We start from the raw sequence: 25,704 nt of genomic DNA on the forward strand, positions 1-25,704 counted from the left end.
AAGTACTACATGCACTTCAGTCAGGTTGAAGAGAGCAGGAGTTAACTGTCTGTGCCTAGACGTGCCCACTGAAGTTCATCTGGGATTGAAAGTCTTTAGAGCAGTGGTAAGATATAGATAAACTTGTGGTCAGGTTCACGTTGAGAATACTCTTTACCTAGAATGAATTAACGGAAGGATCTCAATACTGTCTTCATCTTGACACTGTACTTTTTTCTCGATTCTGGGAAACAGGGCTCTGAACTCTTACAGTCAGTGGTGCAAACAAATATCATGTTCTTTACCTTTGCAGATCATGTGGAGGTCAAGGTAGGAAATCCCTTTGTTCTGCTGCAACAGAGCTCTTCCCAACTGGTGTCACATCTCCTGTTTGAAAGACAAGTTCCCCCAGAGAGGTAGGAGCCACCTCCATGCAAGTCAGTCAGCCATGGGCCTTCCTAATGATTTCATCAAGATAGCCAAGGGCTCAGTGCGGTGGTGCTTGGGGTTAGTATAGAGAGTGGGGATTTATTCCAGACTGAATCTTTTACACAACTCTGTGAAAACGTAATGTGCCTTGCTTCCTGCTTTCTCTCTCAATACCTCTAGCATGTATATTGTTAAGTATGAAATCAATTAAGTGACTCTGCACTTTATAAACAGGCAAAAATCCAAAAATTCGATAACATGATAGTTGATTAGACTGTAGGAAAACAGCATTCTCAGAGAATGCAAGTGGGACATAAATTTGTACAGCCTCTATAGGAAGGCAGTTTGTCAATATTTATTTAAATTGCAAATTCATATGCCCTTTGATTTAGCAATCCAGTTTGGACAATTTATCCTACAGCTTTATTATAGATAAGTGATTTATGTGCAAAATCATTTCATTGCAATCTTGTATATAGTACCAACAGATTAGAAAATTCATTGTCCACTAACAGGAGCCTAGTTATGGTTCATCTGTATAATGGAATACTGTGTAACTGCAAAAACTAAAGAGGGTCCTCTCTGTAGAGGGATATGGATAGATCTCACACATGTGCTCAGTGAAAACACAAAGGGCCGAGCAGTATGTCTAATAGGCTACTTTTTGTGTTTTAAAAAAGAGTGTAACGATTAGGAACTTTTATTTACATTTGCTCATATAAGCATAAATAAGTTGTAAGACTGGGTAATGGTGCCTGTGTATTCAAGCCTTGTATGCCCTCTGCTTCTCTCCTTCCAGACTGGCAGCCCTTCTGGCCCAAGAGAATCTCAGCCTAAGTGTGCCGCAGGTCATCGTCAGCTGCTGCTGTGAGCCCCTTGCTCTTTGCTCATCCCGGCAAAGCCAACAGACCGCCTCCCTCCTGACTCGTCTGGGTACTCTGGCCCAGCTGCATGCCTCCCACTGCCTAGATGACCTCCCACTTTCTACACCGAGTTCCCCGAGGCCAACTGAGAACCCCACATTGGAAAGAAAGCCCTGTTCCTCCCCAAGGGACTCATCACTCCCAGCCCTCACCTCCTCTGCCTTGGCCTTTCTTAAGTCTCGCTCAAAGCTCCTAGCTACGGTGGCCTGCCTGGGGGCTTCCCCAAGGTTAAAGGTCAGCAAGCCCAGCTTGTCATGGAAGGAACTTCGTGGCCGCAGGGAGGTGCCTCTGGCTGCAGAGCAGGTAGCCCGGGAGTGTGAGCGCCTCCTGGAACAATTCCCTCTGCTTGAGGCCTTCCTTCTGGCTGCCTGGGAGCCCCTGCGGGAGTCCTCGCAGCAGGGGCAGAGTCTGGCAGTGAATCTCTGTGGTTGGGCCAGTCTTTCTACCGTTCTCCTGGGCCTACATTCTCCCATTGCCCTAGATGTACTGACTGAGGCTTTCGAGGAATCCTTGGTGGCCAGAGATTGGTCCCGGGCCCTTCAGCTCACTGAAGTGTACGGGCGAGATGTGGACGATTTGAGCAGCATAAAGGATGCTGTCCTGAGCTGTGCTGTGGCATGTGGTGAGCAGAATGCTATGCCTCCCTTTTTCACTAGTGGTAATACTTGGTATTCACTGGGTATATTATCACCTTTAAACCTCATGGTAACTAGAGAGAAGCCCCACTATAATCTCATGTTATTAAGAGGAAACCAGGGCTCAGAGGGGTTAGAAAATTTACCCAGGGTGGTAAGTGGTAGAGTAGAGCTTAGAACCCAAGTCCATCTGACTTTAAACAGGCACTCATAACCAGTATTCTCAACACGGTATATCACAATTCTTGTGAAATTCTGTAGACTACAAATGTTTGGGCCCCATCCCCAGAGGCCCAGGACTTTGTAAGCCACAGTCTTGCACATAACTACCCAGCCCTTCCAGTACAGCATGAAAGCAGCCAGTGTCAATATATAAAGAAATGAACATGGCTACAGTCTAATACAACTTTATTATAAAAGCAGATTGTGGGTCTGTTTAATGACCACTGCTTTGAAAGCTCCCCAGGAAATTTTGACATGTGACCAGAGTGGAAAGCCAATGAGCTGTAACACTACTAGGATTTCCTAGCAGTGTTGTAGCAAGAGTTGGGTGTGATGTAGGGAATGACTTTCAGGTAGGAGGTTTGGCTCCCTTTGGAAAGGAGAAAATCCATCCTTGAAAAGGTGGAGAAATCCACTGACTGGTTGTGTGGTCTTAATTGCTTGGAGTCTGTTTTTTGTATCTCCAAGATCAGATTTGTGAAATGGGTGTGGAAGAGAGAGATCTAAGTCATGATGACAGAGAATATCCAGGGAGTGAAACTAGTCTATCTGGAATAACTTTCAAGTGGTTATGTATGGCACAGGGTGGAAATTACAGGGAAAAGGAAAGTTTCACTGACAAAGTGAGTCTGAAACAGTCCTATATGTTCAGCATGCCAAGACATGGAGAGCTTCGTCTCTTCTGTCCTTCCTTTATTCCTTCCTTCCTTTCTCTTTCCTTCTCTTCCTCCTGAAAGTCTCATGACTATTATCAGGTTTACCTATAGATGAACATAGGGTAGAGATACAGCATTTTCCTTGTCATATAATAGTTCCAAGTGTAAAAACTAGTTAAGATCACATGCATCTTAAGGATCCTCCAAGCTCCTGTTTTATGAAATTGAAGAAAGCCCTTTCTCAAGAAGTAACATGGACTCTTGAGCTCTTCAGGTCCCACGCTTGCTGCCTCTGAGCATCTTTTTTGTCTTATAGACAAAGAAGGTTGGCAATACCTGTTTCCTGTGAAGGATGTATCTCTGAGAAGTCGGCTGGCCCTACAGTTTGTGGACAGGTGGCCCCTGGAGTCATGTCTGGAGATTCTGGCCTACTGCATTTCAGACACGGCTGTCCAAGATGGACTAAAATGTGAGCTACAGAGGAAGCTGGTGGAGCTGCAGGTGTATCAGAAGGTATGGGCCCTCACATCAAGAGAAAGGAAATGGGCTTCTCACTCTATGATCAACCCCAACCTATTCTCGTATGATGGGGGACTTAAAGAAACAGAAAACATAGGCCTGGGTTTTGCTTTGCATCTGGCTTCAGTTCTTAGGTGGACAGCAGGGAGGCCTCCTAGCTGGTTCCTGTGTTACTTATTTCTGTAATTTTAAATACATTTGTATGAAGTGAGGGTAAAAATAACAAAATTAACATTGGAATGGTGTATTACAGTCCGAAAAGGCTTTTTCACATGTCTTTTTGACCTTTGTGTATTTTTTTTATATTATATCTTCTATAAAGTTTGTTTTAAATTTCAGCAAAATTTCAAGAGCTATTTTGAAAAGATGCATGAAGGTGACAATTTCAAAAGTGAAAGATTCTTGTGGCATGTTTGTTATGTTAAAGCTCAAGAGGCTTAGGGAGACAAATTTAGGAAGCATGGCTACATAACAAGTACAAAATAGATGCTAATTTTCCAACATATCCTTGGAGCAGACAGAGTCCAGGAACCCTACCAGAGACAGTGAAAATGGCAGGTGAAAAAAGGTTTATTTTTATTCTTCCTTGGCAGTTTTCATGCAGAGCTAAAATGTTGTATGAAAGGCTATTCCACAGAGCATTCAAGCCAGAAGAATATCTTGGGTGGAGTTTGGGGTGGAGGAGCAAGGGACAGGTGAACCCCAGAACAATCTGGGAAGCATGAGAGCACTGTCTTCACTAGTGAAAGGCCCCAGTCCTGGCCTCCATGTTCAGCCTTCACGTCCTGCTTGTTCTTCCCGGATAGGTTCACTCTGCTCTCTAAATAATCTTTGCCCAATTTCCTCTCTTTTCTGGCAAGTTCTGACAGCCTGACTTTGGGGCAGAGATCTAGGGATGGGCATGCCAGCGACTTGTTCATGGAAGGAGAAGCTGTAGTGTGGTTTGATGGATTTTCCTGTCTTTCCTTAGATTCTGGGTTTGCAGTCTCCCCCCGTGTGGTGTGACTGGCAGACCTTGAGGAGCAGTTGTGTTGAGGACCCATCAACTGTCATGAACATGATTCTAGAAGCACAGGTACCATTTTCCTGGGTGCTGTTCCCCTTCATCCTGCTTTCAGAGTTGCAACCCCTTAGCTGGCTGTATAAGCCCCTTTCTGCATGTCAGTGTTCATTTTTTAAAAAAAATAACTATACCACATTCTTTTTTATTGTGAAATTTGCCAAAATCCAGATAAGTATAGAGAATAATACAATTGGCTCTTTTGTATCATCACCCTGTGTTCATACCTGAAATTTTCTACATTGTGTATATTAGGTAGAGAACGTATTTCTCAAACTGGAATTGCTGGGTCATCGATCACGAGCATCCTCACCTTTGCTAGGATATTATCAACACACTCTCCAAAACACTTAACCCAGTTACACTCCCACTTGCAGTTCCTGCTATTCTGCAAACATGTCACCTTTTTATTTATCTTTATTTTTATTATTATTTTTGAAATGGAGTCTTGCTCTTTCACCCAGGCTGGAATGCAGTGGCGCAATCTTGGCTCACTGCAACCTCCACCTCCCATGTTCAAGCGATTCTTCTGCCTCAGGCTCCTGAGTAGCTTGGATTACAGGCACCCACCACCATGCCCAGCTAATTTTTTTGTATTTTTAATAGAGACAGGGTTTCGCCATGTTGGCCAGGCTGGTTTTGAACTCCTGACCTCAAGTGATCCACCCACCTTGGCCTCCCAAGGTGCTAGGATTACAGGCATGAGCTACCACGCCCAGCCCCTTGTTACCTTTTTGTATTGTCCAACTTTTCAGTGTTTGCAATAAGATGGTATCTCATTGTTGTTTTAATTTACATGATTACTAATAAATTTGAAGATCTGTTCATGTTTATTAGACTTCCGAGTGCTAAGTAGGATTTTGTCTACCTTTTAAGAAGTTGACTGTAGATGCTCGTTCAAATGTTCGTTCATTCAAGAAATACTTATTGCATGCCTATTGCCAGTCACTGTGCTAAATGATGGTGAAACAAAAATAGTTAAGCTGTCCTTGCCCTGGAGTGGCTCACATTTTGGGGAGAGAGGTGATGTAAGATGCATCCCTAGGTGACTGCAATATAATATACAAATGACAGAAGTAAGCTCAGATTGTGGGAGCACAGACAGGGCACCTAACATAGCCTGAGAAATAAGGAAGCATCCTGAAGAAGGCAGTCCTAGGCAGGGTTGTGGGGGGAGGACATTCCAGACACCCCTATGTGGGAATATTTGAACAAAGCCCTAGGAATTCTGTTCTCTGAAACTTCATCTACAGTTCACAAATTGTGGTTGGGGGGTAGCGAGGGGGAACATGAGTAGAATCCAACCACCAATATGTGTATTTGGCCTTTATAGTATTGGTCTACAGAATTTTTATTTTTTCATACTGACTTTATTGCCAAAATTTTAAAATACAGAAATTTTATGATTTTAAAAAAAGTTTTGTAACTTAAAAGTCTGACAACGTTGAGCCTGCCCATTCTTACAGCATGGGTGCTATGTCCTTTAAACAGAGTCTTTTCAGTCTTTCCCACTTCCTTAGAATCTCCCCAGGGTTGACACCAAGTGTCTGTTGCCACATATCATCTGCTATTTTTTCACAGTAGAGCTAAGAGGAAAGTGATATGAACAGTAAGCCTGCTTCAATCATTTTCATCATAGTGAAGTTCCCATCAGCACTTATAAACATTCCTGGGGCTTTGTAGACTCAAGACTGCTAAGAAGAATCAGGCAGTCATGTAAAGGGATTGAAGGTGTGTGTGTTTCCTTCCAGGAGTATGAGCTGTGTGAAGAGTGGGGCTGCCTGTACCCCATTCCAAGAGAACATTTAATCAACCTTCATCAAAAGCATCTTCTCCACCTTCTAGAAAGAAGAGATCATGACAAGGCTCTGCAAGTAAGCCCCCAGTTCTTTCCATTTTTCTTCTGGGGTGGGACAAGAAGATTAGTCAAATCAGATGGCTTTGTTTTCATGTTGAATCCCATGCAATCTCAGATATGCCTCTTCAGGTCCTTCAGGAGCTGGTTATAGTCATCTTGAGAAGAAGGGGCCTAGCCTTGCATTAGGTGCCAGATGGGGCAGCTGAGTCCAGAATTCTGCTGAATTCTGGTCCTGTCAAAGCCATGGCATTTGTGAAACTACAGAGGTGGTTTTAAAAAAAAAGCGAGTACAGAGAAAGGATTAGTCCAAAATGCGTAAACCTAAACATTCCTTTCTCAAACAAAACAAGGCTGATCTAAGAGCTCTCCTGCATGCCTCACCTTCCTCTTCTACCCTTCAACAATAGCTCCTGCAAAGAATCCCTGACCCCACCATGTGCCTTGAAGTGACAGAGCAATCCCTTGACCAGCACACTAGCTTGGCCACTTCTCACTTCTTGGCCAACTACCTCACCACCCACTTCTATGGACAACTGACTGCTGTCCGACACCGTGAAATCCAGGCGCTGTATGTGGGATCCAAGGTAAGGAGGAAAAGGAGGTGTTGGGAAGACATATCTGAGGGAGAGATTGCGAGCCTAGCTCTTCTTCAGAACTTGCCTTTTCAATGGCTCTTTTGCCAGGCACCTGCCCTCTCTGGCCTGTGCTAGATGAAATCCTTACCCTAGCAGCCCAGTGTATCCTAGATGAGTCTCCTAGACTTGTCATTCTCTTCCTGTCCTGCCTCTGTAGTGAATTCTACCTGGTCCTCTTAAGTTGCCTTTATGGTTTCCATGGCATCTGCTATATCAGTGCTTCTCAATTCTGACAATATATCAGAATCACCTGGACTTAAAAAAAAAATACCAGGTTATTCACCTCGACCCCAGATTAATTAAAACTGGTCTTGGGATAGGGACTGGACATCTTCCAAAGGGCTTCTGATGTGAGGATTTAAAACGACTGCTTGAAAAACTTGTCTGTGCTAGTGGAAGAGGGTTAGTTGTCTATGTAATTAGGTGAGATAAGCTCTTACCTTTGATGTATAACCTTGGAGACATTAATAGAAGAAACCACCAGCTAGAAATAGTAATCCAGTGAAGCAGAGTTTGAGGAGAGTTAGGGCCCTCTGGCATTCTTCTAATTATTCTGCCTGGCACTCCTATATACTACCCCACAAATAGAACGAGTGCTAGGAGAACCATAAATATAACCACTGACCCACTTACTAAGAGTTAAACCACATAACATGTTCCTTAAGAAGATACACCCAATGCACCGTAGCTGAATAGGGGAACCCTTGAAAACCGGCAGTGAACAGAGTCAGTGAACATATTTCAAGCCTAGTGACCGTGACTTCTAAGGAGAACTTAGATTCATTGTTTACCTGTAGGACATAGGAGGTACCAGGTTTCATCAGACCACTAACACCACCTTGTATTTCTCATTCTGAGTAAAGCCTCAAACAAACAGAATGGTGGCACTAAGGGTCAGGGAGACCTCAACCATACCTGGAGGGTCCAGGCCAGACGTCAGCAGGCTACCACCTATGGGCCAAATCCAGTCCCCAGCCTGCTTTTGTAAAGCAAGTGTTATTGGAACACACATGCAACTATCATTTTACCTATGGCTGCTTTCAAGGTACATGTGCAGAGCTGAATGTTTGAGACAGACATTATGGACCATAAAGCTTAAAATATTTACTCTCTGATCCTTTATAGAAAAAGTTTACTAACCTCTCATCTGGTGAAGGTACTTGGGGTACTTCTCAATTACCATCTGCAGAATTTAGTGGGGAGCTCAACTTTCCTTCCTAAAAAACTGCAAGTCCGTTTCAGTAGCTGGCTATGCACCTTTTGTTCTCAGACACCCTTCTCCTTCCCAGTGAGAATCTTGAGTTTTTTTCTGAAATTTGTGTACTATTTTCTTTACTCTATGGATCTACCCCACAAACAGATTCTGCTGACCCTGCCTGAACAGCACCGGGCCAGCTATTCCCACTTGTCCTCTAACCCCCTGCTCATGCTGGAGCAGCTGCTTATGAACATGAAGGTGGATTGGGCCACTGTGGCTGTGCAGACTCTGCAGCAGCTGATGGTTGGACAGGAGATCGGCTTCACTATGGACGAGGTGGACTCACTGCTTTCCAGATACGCAGAGAAAGCCCTGGACTTCCCATACCCTCAGAGGGAGAAACGATCAGGTAACTGCTAGCATCCTAAAAGGAGATTCTACATGGAGGGAAGAAATGCCATGCTGCATTCTTAGTTTTAATTTGCTCCCCTTTTAATATTTTGGGTTGATCTAGAGTGAACGAATACACTTCAGGAGAGATAGCTCTTTATTATATAGGAGCAATCTTGGTCTTGGAGGAAGTAGAGTAATGACCAGAATTAAAAGGTGGTAGGTAACCACTGCATGCATAATAACATAAAGGTGTGGAAAACAAAATATGCTGGAAATGGTGTCTGTCTGGCCTTGATATAGCAGGCTCTTCAGTGCCATCATTTGGTATTGAGAATATGCCTTATTCCCAGGATCACATCAGATATCACTTGTATGTGAGCTGACTCAGCCTATTCTACAATGAAGACACTGAAATAAGTATGGACTGATGTTCCCAGCTAGCTCTTTTTTCTTACTCCCTACCCTCCAGGGGCATCGTTTCAACGTCTTCCACTTCCCTCTGGGCATTTTTAGTTTTATTTTGTAGAATCCTAGTGTCCATTTCATTATCTCATATGCCTAAATATGGTTTGTTTTTCGAGGCATTTAAGAAACATGCATGCTATGGGCTTAGAGGTACCTTCTCCATTCTCTTAATACCTAGTAGAGTCATGGAATGACAATCAGAGAAGCCAACAGAGCTTTGTTCTAAATGCCTAGGATGGTGAATCAAGATACTTACTATAGAACCATATTTTGTCAGCATTTTCCCTCTCTACAGATTCTGTGATTCACCTCCAAGAAACTGTCCAGGCTGCAGATCCTGAGACCCTCCCTAGATCACCATCGGCAGAGTTCTCTCCTGCTGCTCCTCCTGGTAAGAGCTGGCTCTGATTATTCACTAAAATGTTTCAGTTTAGTCTTGCCTTATTCTGTCCTTCAGAATTTTTTTTTTTTTTTTGCTTCTTTTTTTCATTGCCAGTTATAACGTTATTAATTGTTTATCTTGGTTCATTCCAGATTTACATATATCTCAAAAGATTCAACATACAGTCAATTACTGTTATTTGTGGCAATATGTCTATAAAGTCTCCACACTGAACTAGAAAATCCAGAACTCTTGCTCCTAAGGGAAATATGTACATGTATACACGTATTTCACATAGATGGTCATCTTAAATCCTAAAAACAGCTCATACTAGATGATTGTATTTCCTTTTTTCTACAAAGGAGGTTCAGAAGTGTTAAGTGACTTGCCTGAGGCCACCCCCACTAACAGGTCCCGGAATTGGAGTTCAAATCCCATTCAACTAGCCCCAGCACTGAGCTTCTTGTACTACCCCGCACTGTCCACTACCACCTCCATCTTCTGGTCACTGTTTTTTTTTTTTTGAGACGGAGTCTTGCTCTGGCACAATTACAGCTCACTGCAACCTCCACCTCCTGGGTTCAAACAGTTCTTCTGCCTCAGCCTCCCGAGTAGCTGGGATTAAAGGCATGTGCCACCATACCCAGCTAATTTTTGTGTTTTTAGTAGAGATGGGGTTTCACCTTGTTGGCTAAACTGGTCTCAAACCGCAGGTGATCCGCCTCCCTCAGCCTCCCAAAGTGCTGGGATTATAGGTGTGAGCCACCACACCCAGCCAGGTCACTGTTGTATAGAGGCTGAAACAACCCCTGCTGGGAATCTGAGTATTGAGTGTTAGGTGACTCAAAACTTTCACGACCGCACGTGTTTGCAAATGACCACAAAAGCAAGATGAATATTGTTTTTGAGGTTACAAATGTTAACAAATAAGCAGCTTCACAAATATGCAGTCTGGTATTAATGAGGATTGACTGTACTTAGCCCTCAAGTTCATACTGTCACACACAAAGCACAGGCTCCTTGAAGGCCTCAACCATGTCTTAGTCGCCCTTTTCACCACCCCTCTAGTGCCCTGATCTCCAGCCCCCACACAATGGCCTACTCCCAAAAGAAGCTCAGCCAAGTGTTTTGTTTTGCCAAATGGTCAAAGGAGCAGGATTCTAAGGTCTCTTCTTCTGGGTGCTACTAAGTGCACCATGTTTTACAGCTCTCTTTTTCTGTGACCAGCCAATGCTGCTCTGCTAAATGAGAAGAAATTTCTTTATGTATCATAAAACAAACTGTGGCATTTTTCTGGCCATACTTTGAGAATTAGTCATGTGTCATGGTAACCAGCCAAGCTGAGGGGAGGGCTCAGCCTTGCAAGTATATTAGCAGCTTCATGCATCTGTATAAATGGCAGCCAGAGCAGCTTTGATGGGTGTGTGTGTGTGTGTGTGTGTGTGTGTGTGTATGAGCTTTTTTTTTTTTTTGGAGACAGGATCTCACTCTATTGCCCAGGCTAGAGTGCAGGGGTGCCATCAGAGCTCACTGCAGGTCAGTTCCTCCTGCCCCTGCTTCCCAAGTAGCTAGGACTACAGGCACGCACCACCATTGCCTGGTTAATTGTTTTATTTTTTGTAGAGACAGGATCTTGCTTTGTTGCCTAGGCTGGTCTCAAACTCTTGAACTCAAGTCGTCCTCCCAGCTTGGCCTCCCAAAGTGCTGGGATTACAGGCATAATCTGCACCCAGCCTATATGAGCTTTTTATTATGGAAATTTTGCAAATCCCAGATATCATATCATTTCAATTATAAATACTTCAGTATAAATCTCTGAAAGGTAAGGACTTTCATGAAACAAAGCCATAATGCCATTATCACATCTAGAAACAAATTAATAATAATTCCTTATTATTCTCAAATATCAAGTCAGTATTCAAATTTCTCCAGCTGTCTCATCAAGGTTTTTTTATAGTTGGTTTTTCTAGACTCAAGATCTAAATAATGTCCATGCATGGCTTGGCATTTGGTGAAATATCTCTTAAATCTTTTTTAAATTTTTACTTTTTAAGAGTCTCCCTCTGTCATCCAGGCCAGAATGCAGTAGTCTGATCATGACTCACTGTAATCTTGAACTCCTGGACTCAAGCAATCCTCCCACCTCAGCCTCCCTGGTAGCTGGAACTACAGGCACACACCACCATGTCTGGCTAACTTTTGTAATTTTTTCTTTTGTATAGATGGAGTCTGGCTATGTCGCCCAGGCTGGTTTTGAAATCCTGGCCTCAAGTGATTCTCCTGCCTCAGCCTCCCAAAGTGCTGGGATTACTGGCATGAGCCACTGCACTGGCCTCTGAAAGCGCCTTTAATTAATAGGTTCCCTGCCTCTTTTCTTGTTTATCCCCCCTACCTCTTTTTTATTTGTGGAGACTAGTCATTTGTCCCCCGGAGCTTCCCACATGTTGGATTTTGCTGACTGCCTTCCTGTGGCAATCTGCCTCTTCATCCCCAGAATTTGCAGGACACTAGTAATTAGATCTAGAAGCTGGACTTGATTCAGGCTTATTATTTTTTCATAAGTATACTTGATAGCAGGTGGTGTACACGTCCATCAGGAGGCACACAATGTTCAGTTGTCTCTCTTTTATGACACAAACAGCAACTGATGATCATTAACTGGATCTATTATTTCAATAAGGGTTTGTAAAATAGTGAGATTCTATCATTGCCTCTCCATCTGTATGCTGGCATATTGATTACCTTTTACTCTGACCTCTGGCTCTGCCTCCCAGGTATCTCCAGTGTACATTCCCCTAGTCTAAGGGAAAGGAGTTTTCCACCAACCCAGCCCCCACAGGAATTTGTGCCCCCAGCGACACCCCCTGCCAGGCACCAGTGGGTACCAGATGAGACTGAAAGTATCTGCATGGTCTGCTGCAGGGAACACTTCACCATGGTAAGCAGCATCGGTCTCCACTGTCACCCTCAGGAGAAGGTAAAGGAGAATTCTAGTTCATGAGCCTGAGTTTACAGTCAACGCCTGTCCCCAAGAGAATATTGGTATTTTCAGAACTGCCAAATCTAAGACTTTGGGTTTATTTTTGACCTGATCAGAATGTATTTTCTGGATTCAGACAGGTAGTAGACACCCTCAAATAGCAGTGAATTCTAAAATCTTTGCCATTGTCATGAGATAATAAAAAAGAAGCAGGAGGAGTCACCAGGTGTCAGTGGATCTTGTTTCTGGCTCCATGTCTTGAACAGTAAGACTGGTGACCTAGCAGTGGTTATATGCACTGACTCCAGAGACAGAGGACCTGGGTTCTAATCCTGGCTCTGCCTCTTAATGACAGTGTGACTATACACTATTTTGGTCTCATGTGCCCACTTGTAAACTAAGGATGATACATTCTTAGGCTCATAGAGCTGTTAGGATTAAATATGATAATACATGTCACCATACTTAACAGAGTACCTGCCCAGTATGCCACATCAGCTCAGTGCTGATGAAAACAATGTTGATGTAATTGCCCTGTGTCTGTTTCCTCCTCATCTATAAAAGAGGTATAACATTTCTATATTTCTATTAGAATGAAATGAAGCAGTACTTTAAAGTCACTTTGATTCCCATCCACTGTAGACTGGATAAAGAAAAGTGGTACATATACACCATGGAATACTATGTAGCCATAAAAAAGAACAAGATCATGTCTTTTGCAGGAACAGGGATGGAACCAGAGGTCATTATCCTTAGCAAACTAACATAGGAACGGAAAACCAAATACCACATGTTCTCAGTCATAAGTGGGAGTTAAATACTGAGAACACATGGACAGAAAAAGGGGAACAACAGACATGGGGGCTACTTGAGAGAGAGGAGGGTGGAAGGAGGAAGAGGCTCAGGGAAGAAAAACTGCTACGTACCATGCTTAGTACCCAGGTGACAAAATAAGCTGTACACTAAACCCCTGAGTTACAAATTTACCTATACAATAAACCTGCACATGTACCCCTGAACCTAAAATAAAAATTAAGATTTAAAAATATATATATATGAGGAAAGCAAAGTCAGATATTTTCCTTATTTAAACTTACAAATCTTCAAGGAGGACAATTGGTTGTGACTTTTGAGACATATGACAAGACACTGAAAGGAGTTTTGCATGACAAGCTGCTCTCTAGCTTTAAGACCACCATATCGAAGGTTTACTTACATACAGGGTAGATTATAGAAAGAATTTCTAATCATGACAACAGTGGGCCTTTATTGACTGCCACTCTATATATTCCGGGCATGATACTAAGTGCTTTGCTTAAGGTATCTCTCTTAAATTTTACAATAACCTATGAACTTGATAATATTAATACTGTATTACACATACCAGAATATGGATGTATAGAGAAGGTATGTAATTTGGAAAAGACTGATGAGAAATTCTGAATTGATTGATACAAATTAAGAATTTTTGTATAAAATTAAATTATACCTAAGTGTTTGTATTTTTTAAGTCTTTTTTTCTTTTTCTTTTTCTTTTTTTTTTGAGACAGAGTCTTGCTCTGTCACCTAGAGGAGTACAGTGGTACAATCTCTGCTTGCTGTAACCTCTGCCTCCTGGATTCAAGCAATTCTCCTGCCTCAGCCTCCTGAGTAGCTGGGAGTACAGTCTCCTGCCACCACATCTGGCTAATTTTTGTATTTTTAGTAGCAATGGGGTTTCGTCATGTCGGCAAGGCTGGTTTCGAACTCCTGACCTCAGGTGATCCACTCACCTCTGCCTCCCAAAGTGCTGGAATTATAGGTGTGAACCACCACGCCCAGCCTAAAAGTCTTGCTTCATGTTTATCATGTGTTACAAATGGCACCTGCCAAAGTAACTTTGGGGAAAACAAATGAAGGCATTTTGAAAAGGGATACTTTTAAATCGTTGACATCAATACCATGTAGAAATGTGATCTGCACTGGCTCAGAAAGTGACTTCTTCCCCACTACTTTTTCCTGTTTCTTCACATGTTGCCTCCATACACAAGTAGAACTTGTCAGGAGCTATTGCAAAACTCCATGACTTGGCACCTTTGCCCATCAGCTGACAGATATTTTTAAATGTTCAATTTTCAAGGGCAAGGACTGGTGTGTCCTTTTTCAATGGAGACCCAAGTACTTGGTGTCCTTAATAAGTAAGCCACTGGCAGCTAATACCACGTGTAGATGGATTGATGACAATCTCCCCTTCTCTCCTCCCTCTTTCTTCTCTTCCTGATGGCATTCCTCAGTTTAACAGGCGTCATCATTGTCGCCGCTGTGGCCGGCTAGTATGCAGCTCCTGCTCCACTAAGAAAATGGTGGTGGAAGGCTGCAGAGAGAACCCTGCTCGTGTGTGTGATCAGTGCTATAGTTACTGCAACAAAGAGTGAGTGTCCTACAGCAGGGCTGTTGCTATTATTAACTGCTGCACCCTCCCCCAGGTCCCTGTACTTCTAGGAGTCTCATTATGGAGATCATTTCAAATCCAGAAATGTTTAACATCCACACTGAAATGCCATTAATTCTATACTGAAGTGTTTGTACACTGACCTTGGTCAGAGAAACTACTAAGAGAGAAAGTAAGGTGAGAGGAAGTGGTGTTCAAGGCTCTTACGTGATGTTCTCTCTGAAATCAGAACATTGGTTCCTTAGCCCTTCCCCAGACAGAGGCCATTGAGCTTAGTTCACGAGCTCACCTATTTTCCAGCCTCTCTTGCTTCAACTGGTCTCAGCTGGACTCAAATGGACACGTTCGCACCTGCTGAGTGGTTGGGCATCGCTTGCGTCAACTCTGATCTAGGTAGTCATTCTTGCTTGTAATCCATAATTAGAAGAGCCTCCGTACTTGCCTACACAGAATTCACCTGGTAACAAATTTAAGAACCTGCTCGTACCTCCAGTGAGACAGATCAAGACTTTCTTTGTTGGCTCAGGGTTGCTCAACTGTTTCCACTACTTCTAGTAGCAAAGGAGCATGAACCGAAGACTCCTAGAGCATCTAGGAATATGGGCCGAAGCAATCATCCAAAACAAGTTACTTTGAATTATGCATGTTTTATCTACAAATTTTATGTTCTCCTTCATAGCATTATTTTGTTTGTCCTGATATGAACATTATTGGTCATTATTTAGCATAATGATTACTGATCTCATAGGAAGGAAGACATACCATAGTTATTCTACAGTTTCTGTGACCCTAGCATACCACTGCCTCCCTCCCTCAGGGAGGAATTACCCACACACCATACTGCTGAGATTTGAAATGGGCAGTTAGTATTGATGGGGGGGACTCTTTCATTCAACAATTCTACCCTCAAAGAGCCCTCCATTGTTCCAGGGAGACACTGTGAGTTGATGCGTCTACTAAGCTCAAAACAAAGAAGTGACTCAGGCATTTATTTAATAATTTTTCTTTATCTCTTTTCAGTGTACCAGGGGAGCCTTCAGGAAAACCAGAAGGTAAGGCCAAATCCCATTCTCTGTGACTCTTCATTTGTGTACTTAAATTGACTCTATCTTCAGCATGTCAGCTGCGACTGATATACTTGTCCAGCTAATGCACTCCGTCCAACTTATTTGCCAAAGCAAATTCTTGGCATTTCTATCAGCCTGTTTCCTCTGAAGTTCATCATATTAACATATTATACTGGCCCATTAGCTTCTAGCATTGAGAAGGCCAGCAACCAAATAATTTGGTTCCTAACTTTTAGTACGTGATTTTATTTTAGTTTTTCTTAAGTTTCCCTTTACCATCCTATCTCCCCATGATCCCTCCTTACCCCTAGGTAATCCCTGTTAACAGTTTGGCCTGTATCTGTCCACAACAGGTTAGTTTTTAGAGTATCCAGTGGCTCAGCCATTTATTTGAGAAACACACCCCTTTTAAGGTTTCTTGTGTGAAGCAAGAAGGTTATGTGACAAATGCTGTAACACTCACCCCAGGTCTACGCCTGGGGAAGACAGTTTGAGGTGCTTAGTAGGGTGTCCTAAAGCAAACAAAAGGAACCAAGGAGAGAGAAAGGGCCCTGAGATAGCAGGCAAGTGCCTACCTGCAACTCATGCCAGCTCACAGGACTGGGTTAGACTGAACTGCCAGCCAGTGAATGACACGTGAATGGTATTTCTCTTCTCAGCTCTAGACAGCTCTAAGAGTGAAAGCCCTCCATACTCGTTTGTGGTGAGAGTCCCCAAAGCAGATGAGGTAGAATGGATTTTGGATCTCAAAGAGGAGGAAAATGAGCTGGTGCGGAGCGAATTTTACTATGAGCAGGTAATAGCAATAAAATGCAATGGTCACTTAAGTTTCTTTATGATGTGTAGTAGTATGACGAGAAATACAGAGGCAGGTGAACACACCTGGTCTTTACTTGTTTATAGTGCAATAATATGGGAGCTAAACTAGTAAATCCATTAACGCAGAAAATAATGAACATCTTGGGAATTGCACAAGGGGAGACCAGGAAAGGCTTCGTGGAAGAGGTAGCATTTAAGATGAGCTTTGGAAGAATGGTAGGAGTGTGACAAGCAGAAAGCTGGGGGTCGTGAGGAAAGTGGGGATGGGGAAGGACAAAAAATACAAAATTAAAACATCTGAGCAAAGACACCATGCCCAAAATTGCAGGGCACGATTGGAGAAGTGGAAGTTGTTTAATTTGAAGGGAACATAGAATCAATAGGGTTAATAGAGAGCTCATAAAAGGTAGGCTTGAAAAGGATTATTTATATATAGGGCTTGCATTCTGCAGTAAGGACTGTCTACTTGATAGGTATCAGGGACCTACGAAAGGTTTCCGAGTGTGCTGTGGGAATATTCATTTGGCAGCAGTGTGTCCATGGCTTAAAGCAGCAACTCCTCTAGGTGGTCAGACAAGTGAGCTGACCGTTGTTGTCCAAGTCAGCAATAAGGACTTGCACTAGTGGACCCGAAAAAGGAGGGGACCTATGGACATTGTCAAGAAGTAGGTAACAAGGCCGGGCACAGTGGTACCCACCTGTAAACGCAGCACTTTGAGAGTCTGAGGTGGGTGGATTGCTTGAGCTCAGGAGTTGCTGACCAGCCTGGGCAACATAGTGAAATCCCCGTCTCTACAAAAAAAAAGAAAAATACAAAAATTAGCCGGGCATGGTGGCGCACAGTTGTGGTCCCCACTACTTGGAAGGCTTAGGTGGGAGGATTGCTTGAGCCTGGGAGGCAGAGGTTGCAGTGAGCTGAGATTGCACCACTGCACTCTAGCCTGGGCAACAGAGTGAGACCCTGTTTCAAGAAAACAAAATAAAGAAGTAGGTAACAGGTGGACACAGTGCCCTTCTTCCCAGTAAAATGACAAAACCTAAAAGCCAGAGCTTTGGCAGTGCTACTTAGAACATCTGAAATTTGTTTAGTTCCACTTCTGCTTTCTTGTGGAATTTGGTTCCTTCTTCCAGGGTCTTTCAGCCTTTTGAAAGGGGAAGGATAATTTCTGCCACCCAGCTGCCTTTGGAGAATGCTCTGGCCCCTGGACTCACCGTGTGTTCTCCCTTCTTCCACCCCGGCCAGGCTCCCAGTGCCTCCTTGTGCATTGCCATCCTGAATCTGCACCGGGACAGCATTGCCTGTGGTCACCAGCTGATTGAGCACTGCTGCAGGCTCTCCAAGGGCCTCACCAACCCGGAGGTGGATGCTGGGCTGCTCACGGACATCATGAAGCAGCTGCTGTTCAGTGCCAAGATGATGTTCGTCAAAGCCGGCCAGAGCCAAGACTTGGCTCTTTGTGACAGGTAGAGGGCAATGAGTCTCTATTATTGTATGTAGGAGCAGTTTCTAGCCAGCTGCTTTTTCTGACCTCACTATGATTTTATCTCATCATCCTCTCTGACAAGACATGCTGAAAGATTTTTCATCTCTGTAATGTCGACGAAATGGTGTTGCCAGATCACAAGTGTTCTTCCCCATACTACCTGACATCCTTTTCTTTTTCAGAGCAGATCCTCAAAGCAGAATTTACTCTACCTACACCCAGTCAGAAAGAAAGTAAAGACTTTCATTGGTTAATTTGTCATTAAAGTTAATGTAGGGAAGCACCTTTAGTCTCTGTGGGACTTTCAGGGGTTTAAAGAAAATGTGTCCTCCTTGAACGTCCAGTGATCAGCCTTGAACAAAACTCTACTCCAATCCTGACCAGATTCAAACTGTGACTTCAGTGAGTTCTGGATAATAGATTTTTAAAAGCACTCTGGGAATTGATCTATTCCTGTGTCACAGGTAGGAACCTGGGTCATAAAGTAGAAGTGTGTATGGAAAAGGTATGATTAGACCTCCCTCCGGTTCCTGTACAACCTGCTTTGACTCCATCCATTAACCTGACAATGAAAACTCCTAATTCCCTGCTTATCCACTCAGATGTGTGACTCATATTGTGTGTTCCCAGCACTCAGTCCTAACCAGATTTGGGAGAAGGGAGCATAATTTTCTTTGCAGTATCATTGCCTCCCTCAGACATTTGCTCGGAATACTTGTCTACAAACTCAGCAGCCAGCATAGAGCATGGCAAATCCCAGCTTCACGACTTCCTAGCTCTGTTAACCCCTCTAGGCCTCAGTCTCCTCCTCTATAAAATGGGGTGGTAATACTGATCTCATGGGGCTGTTACAAGGGTAAGATGAGATCATCCATGTAGATGGTGAAGAACTAAGCCTGGTATATACCGTGTATCCCGAAAATGTTAGTAATTTGTATTATTTTTAGTAACAAAAACTAGAAGGTCGAGAAAAGCAGGAGAGGTGAAACAAAGTAGAAGGAAGTGAAAAGGAACTAATCTGATTCCTTTATATCAAGAGGCAATAGATTCTACATCATTTTTCAAGTTGATAAATGAAGAAACAGATATGTGTTAAATTTTTGAAATAACCATGAAAAGAATCAAAAATCTACCCCATTATGAGAAAAGTATAGGAGGAAAAAAACAGAAACCTTTCCACATACCAAAAGGTGGAAAACAAAGGAAACATGAAAAACACTTAAGGCAAAAATAAAAATATATTCAAATATATCTCAAATATCAGTAAGGTAAATGAAAAAAGAAAAAGATACTTAGATTGGGGGAAAACAAACTTCACATCAAGTCCTGTATTTCCTTTAAAATGTAATATAGAGGAAATATCCATTTTTAGGCTGAGGGCAGCAGAAAGTAAGAAGTCCTCACTTTAATCGGATTCTGACTCACCCCAACGTGTCATGCGCTTCTTTGACAGTTTACAGCAATGGTTTCTATTTAAACAGCCTTTTCTCTGACCCTGCATTCAGACACGCCCACTCTAAGAATCTTTCCCTTTGCGCCAGTTTGCTGATGGGAGTGAATTCATTCCTCATATGTGTTGCCTTGCAAATCAGTTACAAACTCTTGGTTTTCAGAGTATTTTTCTAATGTTTTTAACTCATACCCCCTTCTGGTAGACAAACAAATAAATAAATATAGGTTTAAAAACAAAACTCAGCTGGGTGCAGTGGCTCTTGTCTGTAATTCCAGCTACTCAAGAGGCTGAAGGAAGAGGATCCCGAGGCCAGGAGTTCAAAACCAGCCTGGGCAATGTCGTGAGACCCAGTCTCTAAAAACATAAAAATAAACTCACCACCTACTTCAAATGTTTTCATTTCCCAAATATGCAAAAATATTATGAGTACCGATGCTTTTATACACTATGCTTTCCTCTCCCCTATCTCTACATTGGTAAGAATCACCGATGTACAGAATCCCTTTCTAGGTAATTGGTGGATAACTCAGGATCCACAGAGGTTTTTGCTGCAGTTATGAGACAAGATTCAGGAACCTTGAGTGTAGGCTTGTCTCAGCAGCACTAGACAGTATAATCCAACCCTCTGGGCTTTCTGTCCTTATAAGGTTTTTACAAGCATTAGGTGAGACCACAGAAGGCAGCCCTACTAGGCTATAATGAGGGCCCGTCCTTAGCCCAGAGTGAAGATGTCAAGTCTAAAATAAGAGTGAAGGACCAGGATGCCTCCACCCAGCAGCATCTCCAGGGAATGGTAGTGATGTGGCCTGTGCACTGACAAGGAGTACAGGCCATTGACACTGAACCTATGCTCTCTCACTCACAAAAGAGGGTTCAAAAGGACCGAAAAGCAGATGGGTCACTTGTAAGCCCCCAACGTTCAGTGTAAAGGCCTTGCCTCAAATACTCTTGAGCATCCCCACTCCAAACATTAATATCTAACATTTGTTAAGTGCCAGAAAAGTTCCAGACATTATCCTAAGCCCTTTTACTTGTGTTATTTCATTTTTTCCTTGAAACTCCACTGTCACAGTCATGCATTGCTTAACGACAGGAATATGTTCTGAGAAATGCATTGTCAGGTGATTTCGTCATTGTGCAAACACCATGGAGTGCACTTGCACAAACCCAGAGGGTATAGCCTTCTACCCACCTAGGTTATGACCTATTGTTCCTAGGCTACAAACCTGTACAACATGTTACTGTACTGAATACTGTAGGCAATTGTAACACTATGGTATTTGTGTTATCTAAATATAGAACAAGTATAGTAAAAACATGGTATTATGATCCTATGTGGCCACCATTGTATATGCAGTTCATTGCTAACTGAAACTTCATTATGTGGCTTATGACTGTATATCCATTTTACAGTTGAGTAAATTAAGGCAGAGAAAGGTTAACTAACGTGCCCCAGGTCATAGAGCTACTAAGTGATACAGCCAGAATTCAGTGTGACTCCAGAGCTTTCACTCATGGCAACTATGCTATTCATCTCTTAATTCTCATGATCACTTTCATATTGAAAATGGAGCAGGCCTGTAATCCCAGCACTTTGGGAGACTGAGGTGGGCGAATCACCTGAGGTCAGGAGTTCAAGACCAGCCTGGCCAACATGGTGAAACCCTGTCTCTATTTTAAAAATACAAAAACTAGCTGGGCAAGGTGGCAGGTGCCTGTAATCCCAGATACTGGAGAGGCTGAGACAGAAGAATCATTTGAACCCAGAAGGCAGTGGTTGCAGTGAGCCAAGATTGGACCACTGCACTCCAGCCTGGGTGACAGAGCAAGACTCTGTCTCAAAACAAACAAAAAAAAGAAAATGGATAGGAAACCTTTAAACGGCTACTCTAAGTAAGATTCTAGGGAGCCTCATGGCCTTGCCCTTTTCCTCCTTGTAGCTACATCAGCAAGGTAGACGTGCTGAATATTTTAGTTGCTGCTGCCTATCGCCACGTGCCATCTTTGAGTCAGATCTTGCAGCCAGCTGCGGTAACCAGACTAAGGAACCAGCTTTTGGAAGCCGAGTACTACCAACTGGGCGTTGAGGTGAGACAAAGACAAAGCTTACTTCCACCCCACTGTAGCAAGTTGCTTTTGCTTAGCCTTGCAAACAGATATTGCCGTCTCTCACTTGTCCTGCCTGTGGGGAAGAATCGGGGGCATGACTAGTTTGCCAGCAAAGGAGTAATGGCAGATAGTGGGGATGAGGTGGTTGGCAACTTGGGAATGGAATAGGTCTTTGGGACATTTAGGCCCTCACTATAAGGGGCAATTTTTCTCCCAGGTCTCCACAAAGACTGGACTTGATACCACCGGGGCGTGGCATGCTTGGGGCATGGCCTGCCTCAAAGCCGGGAACCTCACTGCTGCGCGGGAGAAGTTCAGTCGCTGTCTGAAGCCTCCGTTTGACCTCAATCAGCTGAATCATGGCTCAAGATTGGTGCAGGATGTAGTCGAGTACCTGGAGTCCACAGTGAGGCCCCTCATATCCTTGGTAAGAACAAAGCAGGAAGAGTGCCTGGCTCAGGGAGGGAGGCCCAGGAATAGCAATGACCTGGGAAAAGAATCAGCAGAAATTCAGCTAACAGTGTCAGTCCTGGCTTAGCGTCAACCAAGTTAAAAAATTTTTTTCCGGCCGGGCGCGGTGGCTCAAGCCTGTAATCCCAGCACTTTGGGAGGCCGAGACGGGCGGATCACGAGGTCAGGAGATCGAAACCATCCTGGCTAACCTGTTGAAACCCCGTCTCTACTAAAAAATACAAAAAACTAGCCGGGCGAGGTAGCGGGCGCCTGTAGTCCCAGCTACTCAGGAGGCTGAGGCAGGAGAATGGCGTAAACCCGGGAGGCAGAGCTTGCAGTGAGCTGAGATCCGGCCACTGCACTCCAGCCTGGGTGACAGAGCGAGACTCCATCTCAAAAAAAAAAAAAAAAAAATTTTTTTTCCATCACATATAGTTAGATAAGTAACTATATGTGGTTAGATAAGTAATAGATGCATTAAAAAAAAAAAAAAAAGATGTTTAAAAAGATAAAAATGACATGTGACATATAATCCCATACACAGACTAATTAGTGTTAAGATTCTGGTGAATTTTCTATGTTATGTTTTTTAATGAAATCGGGGTTGTACCATATCATAATATGTAGAATTGTGTATCCTGCCTGTTCTACCTTTGACACTGCATTGTGAACATTTTTCCACATTGTTAAACATTCTTTGTAAGCAATATTTTCAGTGCCTGCCGAGAACTTTTTGAGTTTCATTTTTCTCTCTCACTCTCCTGTGCTGTCAGCAAGATGACGATTACTTTGCCACCCTGAGGGAGCTGGAAGCTACCCTTCGGACGCAGAGCCTTTCTCTGGCAGTGATTCCTGAAGGGAAAATCATGAACAACACCTACTACCAGGAATGCCTCTTCTACCTGCACAACTATAGCACCAACCTGGCCATCATCAGCTTCTATGTGAGGCACAGCTGCCTGCGGGAAGCTCTTCTGCACCTTCTCAACAAGGTGGGATACGGACACAGCTCAAAAAGGCAGTGCCTGCCTTGCTCCTCTGGCTTGGACCACTCAGCCTTAAGGGGGACAATAACCCCCTGACACTTAACCCTGTGTTGAGCTATGGGGCCATCTCTAGCAGAGCCAGGTCAAAACAGAGGACTCTGCACAACTATTATTCAGGGAGTGTGAAAAGTCTTAGCCTGGCCGGGCGCGGTGGCTCAAGCCTGTAATCCCAGCACTTTGGGAGGCCGAGACGGGCAGATCACGAGGTCAGGAGTTCGAGACAATCCTGGCTAACACGGTGAAACCCCGTCTCTACTAAAAAATACAAAAAGCTAGCCGGGCGAGGTGGCTGGCGCCTGTAGTCCCAGCTACTTGGGAGGCTGAGGCAGGAGAATGGCGTAAACCCGGGAGGCGGAGCTTGCAGTGAGCTGAGATCCGGCCACTGCACTCCAGCCCGGGCGACAGAGCGAGACTCCGTCTCAAAAAAAAAAAAAAGAAAAGTCTTAGCCTGGATCCCAAATCTGCCCTCACCAGCAAAGGCACTTTCCTTCTCCCAAAACATGCAGCAGAATCGGATTGTGGTTAAGAGCATGGTCTCTGGAATGAGGTGTTCAGTGTGAGTCTTGCATGACCTTGGGCATATTGCTTAGGTCACTGCTTCTACGTGCCTCCCTAGCTGGCCTGGGATAGTGTCCAGCTTCTGACGCAGCTGCTGGTCCATTTGGAGTTGTTACTACAAGGGCCAGGAAGCACCATAGCACCAATCCTGTAGTTGAACCCCAAATAGATGATGAAAGGAGAATATGCCCTACTTTTTTTCCTCTCCCATCCTCTGCTCCCCTCCCACTGGAAGCAAAGGCACCACTGAAGAATATTATGTCTTTGGAGTCCTTGATAAGCAATCAGGACTTCGTTTTACCATGACCCGTTTTTTTGTTTTTGTTTTTTCGAGATGGGGACTCGCTATGTTGCCCAGGCTAGAATGCAGTGGCATGATCACAGCTCACTGCACCCTTGACCTCCTAGGCTCAAGAAATCCTCCAACCTTATCCTACTGAGTAGCTGGGACTACAGGCACATGCACCGCACCCAGCTACATTCCTTTTTTTATCTGAATGTTCCACAATAACTTTCGGAGAAATTGGCTGAGATGTACCAAATTTTATAGGAAATTTAATGAGCTCAAGGCAGACTTTAATTTCATTCTGCCACCCTAATTCAAAACAGTAGCCAATGCAAATGTACAGATAGACATATTTTCTAAGATTGATCCAAGTGAAATCAGCAGTTCACAAAATTATTGTGACTATACCCCTACAGGACAGTGAAGAGAGGGTGTTTTTACCAGTGCTGAGCTACTGACTATTCTTAGCTACTAACCAGGTCTCAAGAATAATGTAGAAGTCATGTTATATGGAGTTGAATTGCTAACTTTTTTCCTTTTCCTCAGTTTCCAAACAAGTTTAACAGTAAAGCTGTTTCTCCCAGGCACAAATTGAGAATGGAAATCACCTAGTTCTGTTTCCTCTGACAGCTGTAATCCAGAGAGCTAAGCTGCCTACTTCATTAGCTTAGTATAAGCTGACGACAGCAGTGCCCTTGCTTTATATTTGTCAGAGCTAGGAAAGAAACCTTCTTTTTATCTCCTGTAATCATAGTTACCCTTGAACTGAAATATCTTACCTTTATTCTCAAGCAGGTAGGGAGAGGAGGAAAAGACATTGTGAAAATTACACCTGAATGCCTGGAGCATGGAAGACGTTCTCTTCCCAGCCTTTTCCCTGTGTGTTTTGTCCCTTTGCCCACACTGTCCCCAGACTGAGCTTTCTAAAACATAAATAGACTCATGTTATTCCCTCCCTAAAAGGCCTTCAGAGGATCTCCATGGCCACAGGAAAAACTCCAGATTCCTTAGCATGCTACAGAACTCACCAGGATCAGGCCTCCTTATTTCTCTAATTTATTTTCACCACAGATCCTATCTGCACCTTATATTCCAGACTCATCAAATTACTTTTAATCAAATTTTCCTGATTTACCATGTACTGTCTTATTTCCATGAGTCTTTATATGCTGTTTCCTCTACCTAGAATGCCCTGCTCCTCCTTGTTTTCTTAAAAAAAACTCATATTTGCCAGGCATGGTGGCTCACACCTATAATCCCAGCACATTGGGAGGCCGAGGCGGGTGGATCACTAGGTCAGGAGTTAAGCCCACCCTGACGAAGATGGTGAAACTCCGTCTTTACTAAAAACTACAAAAAGTAGCTGGGTGCAGTGGTAGGCGCCTGTAATCCCGGCTACTCAGGAGACTGAGGCAGGAGAATTGTTTGAACCGGGGTGGCAGAGGTTGCAGTGAGCCAAGATCATGCCACTGTACTCCAGCCTGGGTAACAGTATGATTCCGTCTCAAAAAAAAAAAAAAATTCTGTTTATCCTTTTAGTATTCTTTCAGGCCCTCTCTGTTGAGCATTCACAGAACACTCAAGCAGCATTAGCCTCCATTGCCCTGGCACTGCATTTATCCTACTGGATTGCAACTGTTTGCTTATAATTGAGTCTTTCCATC

General features: G+C 43.5%; 1 protein-coding gene across 7 annotated transcripts in view; it reads left to right on the forward strand.

Annotated features, from left to right (window-relative positions):
- ZFYVE26 (zinc finger FYVE-type containing 26) overlaps window positions 1-25,704 on the forward strand; it is a 67,727-nt gene that overhangs the window by 30,750 nt on the left and 11,273 nt on the right. For 5 of the 7 annotated variants that reach the window (XM_023182430.1, XM_023182439.1, XM_023182466.1 and 2 more), the window contains 16 exons: window positions 293-395; window positions 1,208-1,953; window positions 3,161-3,357; window positions 4,334-4,438; window positions 6,175-6,297; window positions 6,689-6,865; window positions 8,277-8,523; window positions 9,250-9,363; window positions 12,129-12,292; window positions 14,608-14,744; window positions 15,786-15,817; window positions 16,492-16,628; window positions 17,895-18,115; window positions 21,529-21,676; window positions 21,915-22,124; window positions 22,924-23,142. In XM_023182430.1, coding sequence (XP_023038198.1) covers window positions 293-395; window positions 1,208-1,953; window positions 3,161-3,357; window positions 4,334-4,438; window positions 6,175-6,297; window positions 6,689-6,865; window positions 8,277-8,523; window positions 9,250-9,363; window positions 12,129-12,292; window positions 14,608-14,744; window positions 15,786-15,817; window positions 16,492-16,628; window positions 17,895-18,115; window positions 21,529-21,676; window positions 21,915-22,124; window positions 22,924-23,142 — 3,080 coding nt within the window. The remainder of the gene's footprint in view (window positions 1-292; window positions 396-1,207; window positions 1,954-3,160; window positions 3,358-4,333; window positions 4,439-6,174; window positions 6,298-6,688; window positions 6,866-8,276; window positions 8,524-9,249; window positions 9,364-12,128; window positions 12,293-14,607; window positions 14,745-15,785; window positions 15,818-16,491; window positions 16,629-17,894; window positions 18,116-21,528; window positions 21,677-21,914; window positions 22,125-22,923; window positions 23,143-25,704) is intronic. The other 2 variants (XM_023182447.1, XM_023182456.2) reach the window with 1 other exon arrangement.

The sequence above is a fragment of the Piliocolobus tephrosceles genome, chromosome 6 (genome assembly GCF_002776525.5).
Source record: "Piliocolobus tephrosceles isolate RC106 chromosome 6, ASM277652v3, whole genome shotgun sequence".
NCBI classification, from domain to species: domain Eukaryota; kingdom Metazoa; phylum Chordata; class Mammalia; order Primates; family Cercopithecidae; genus Piliocolobus; species Piliocolobus tephrosceles.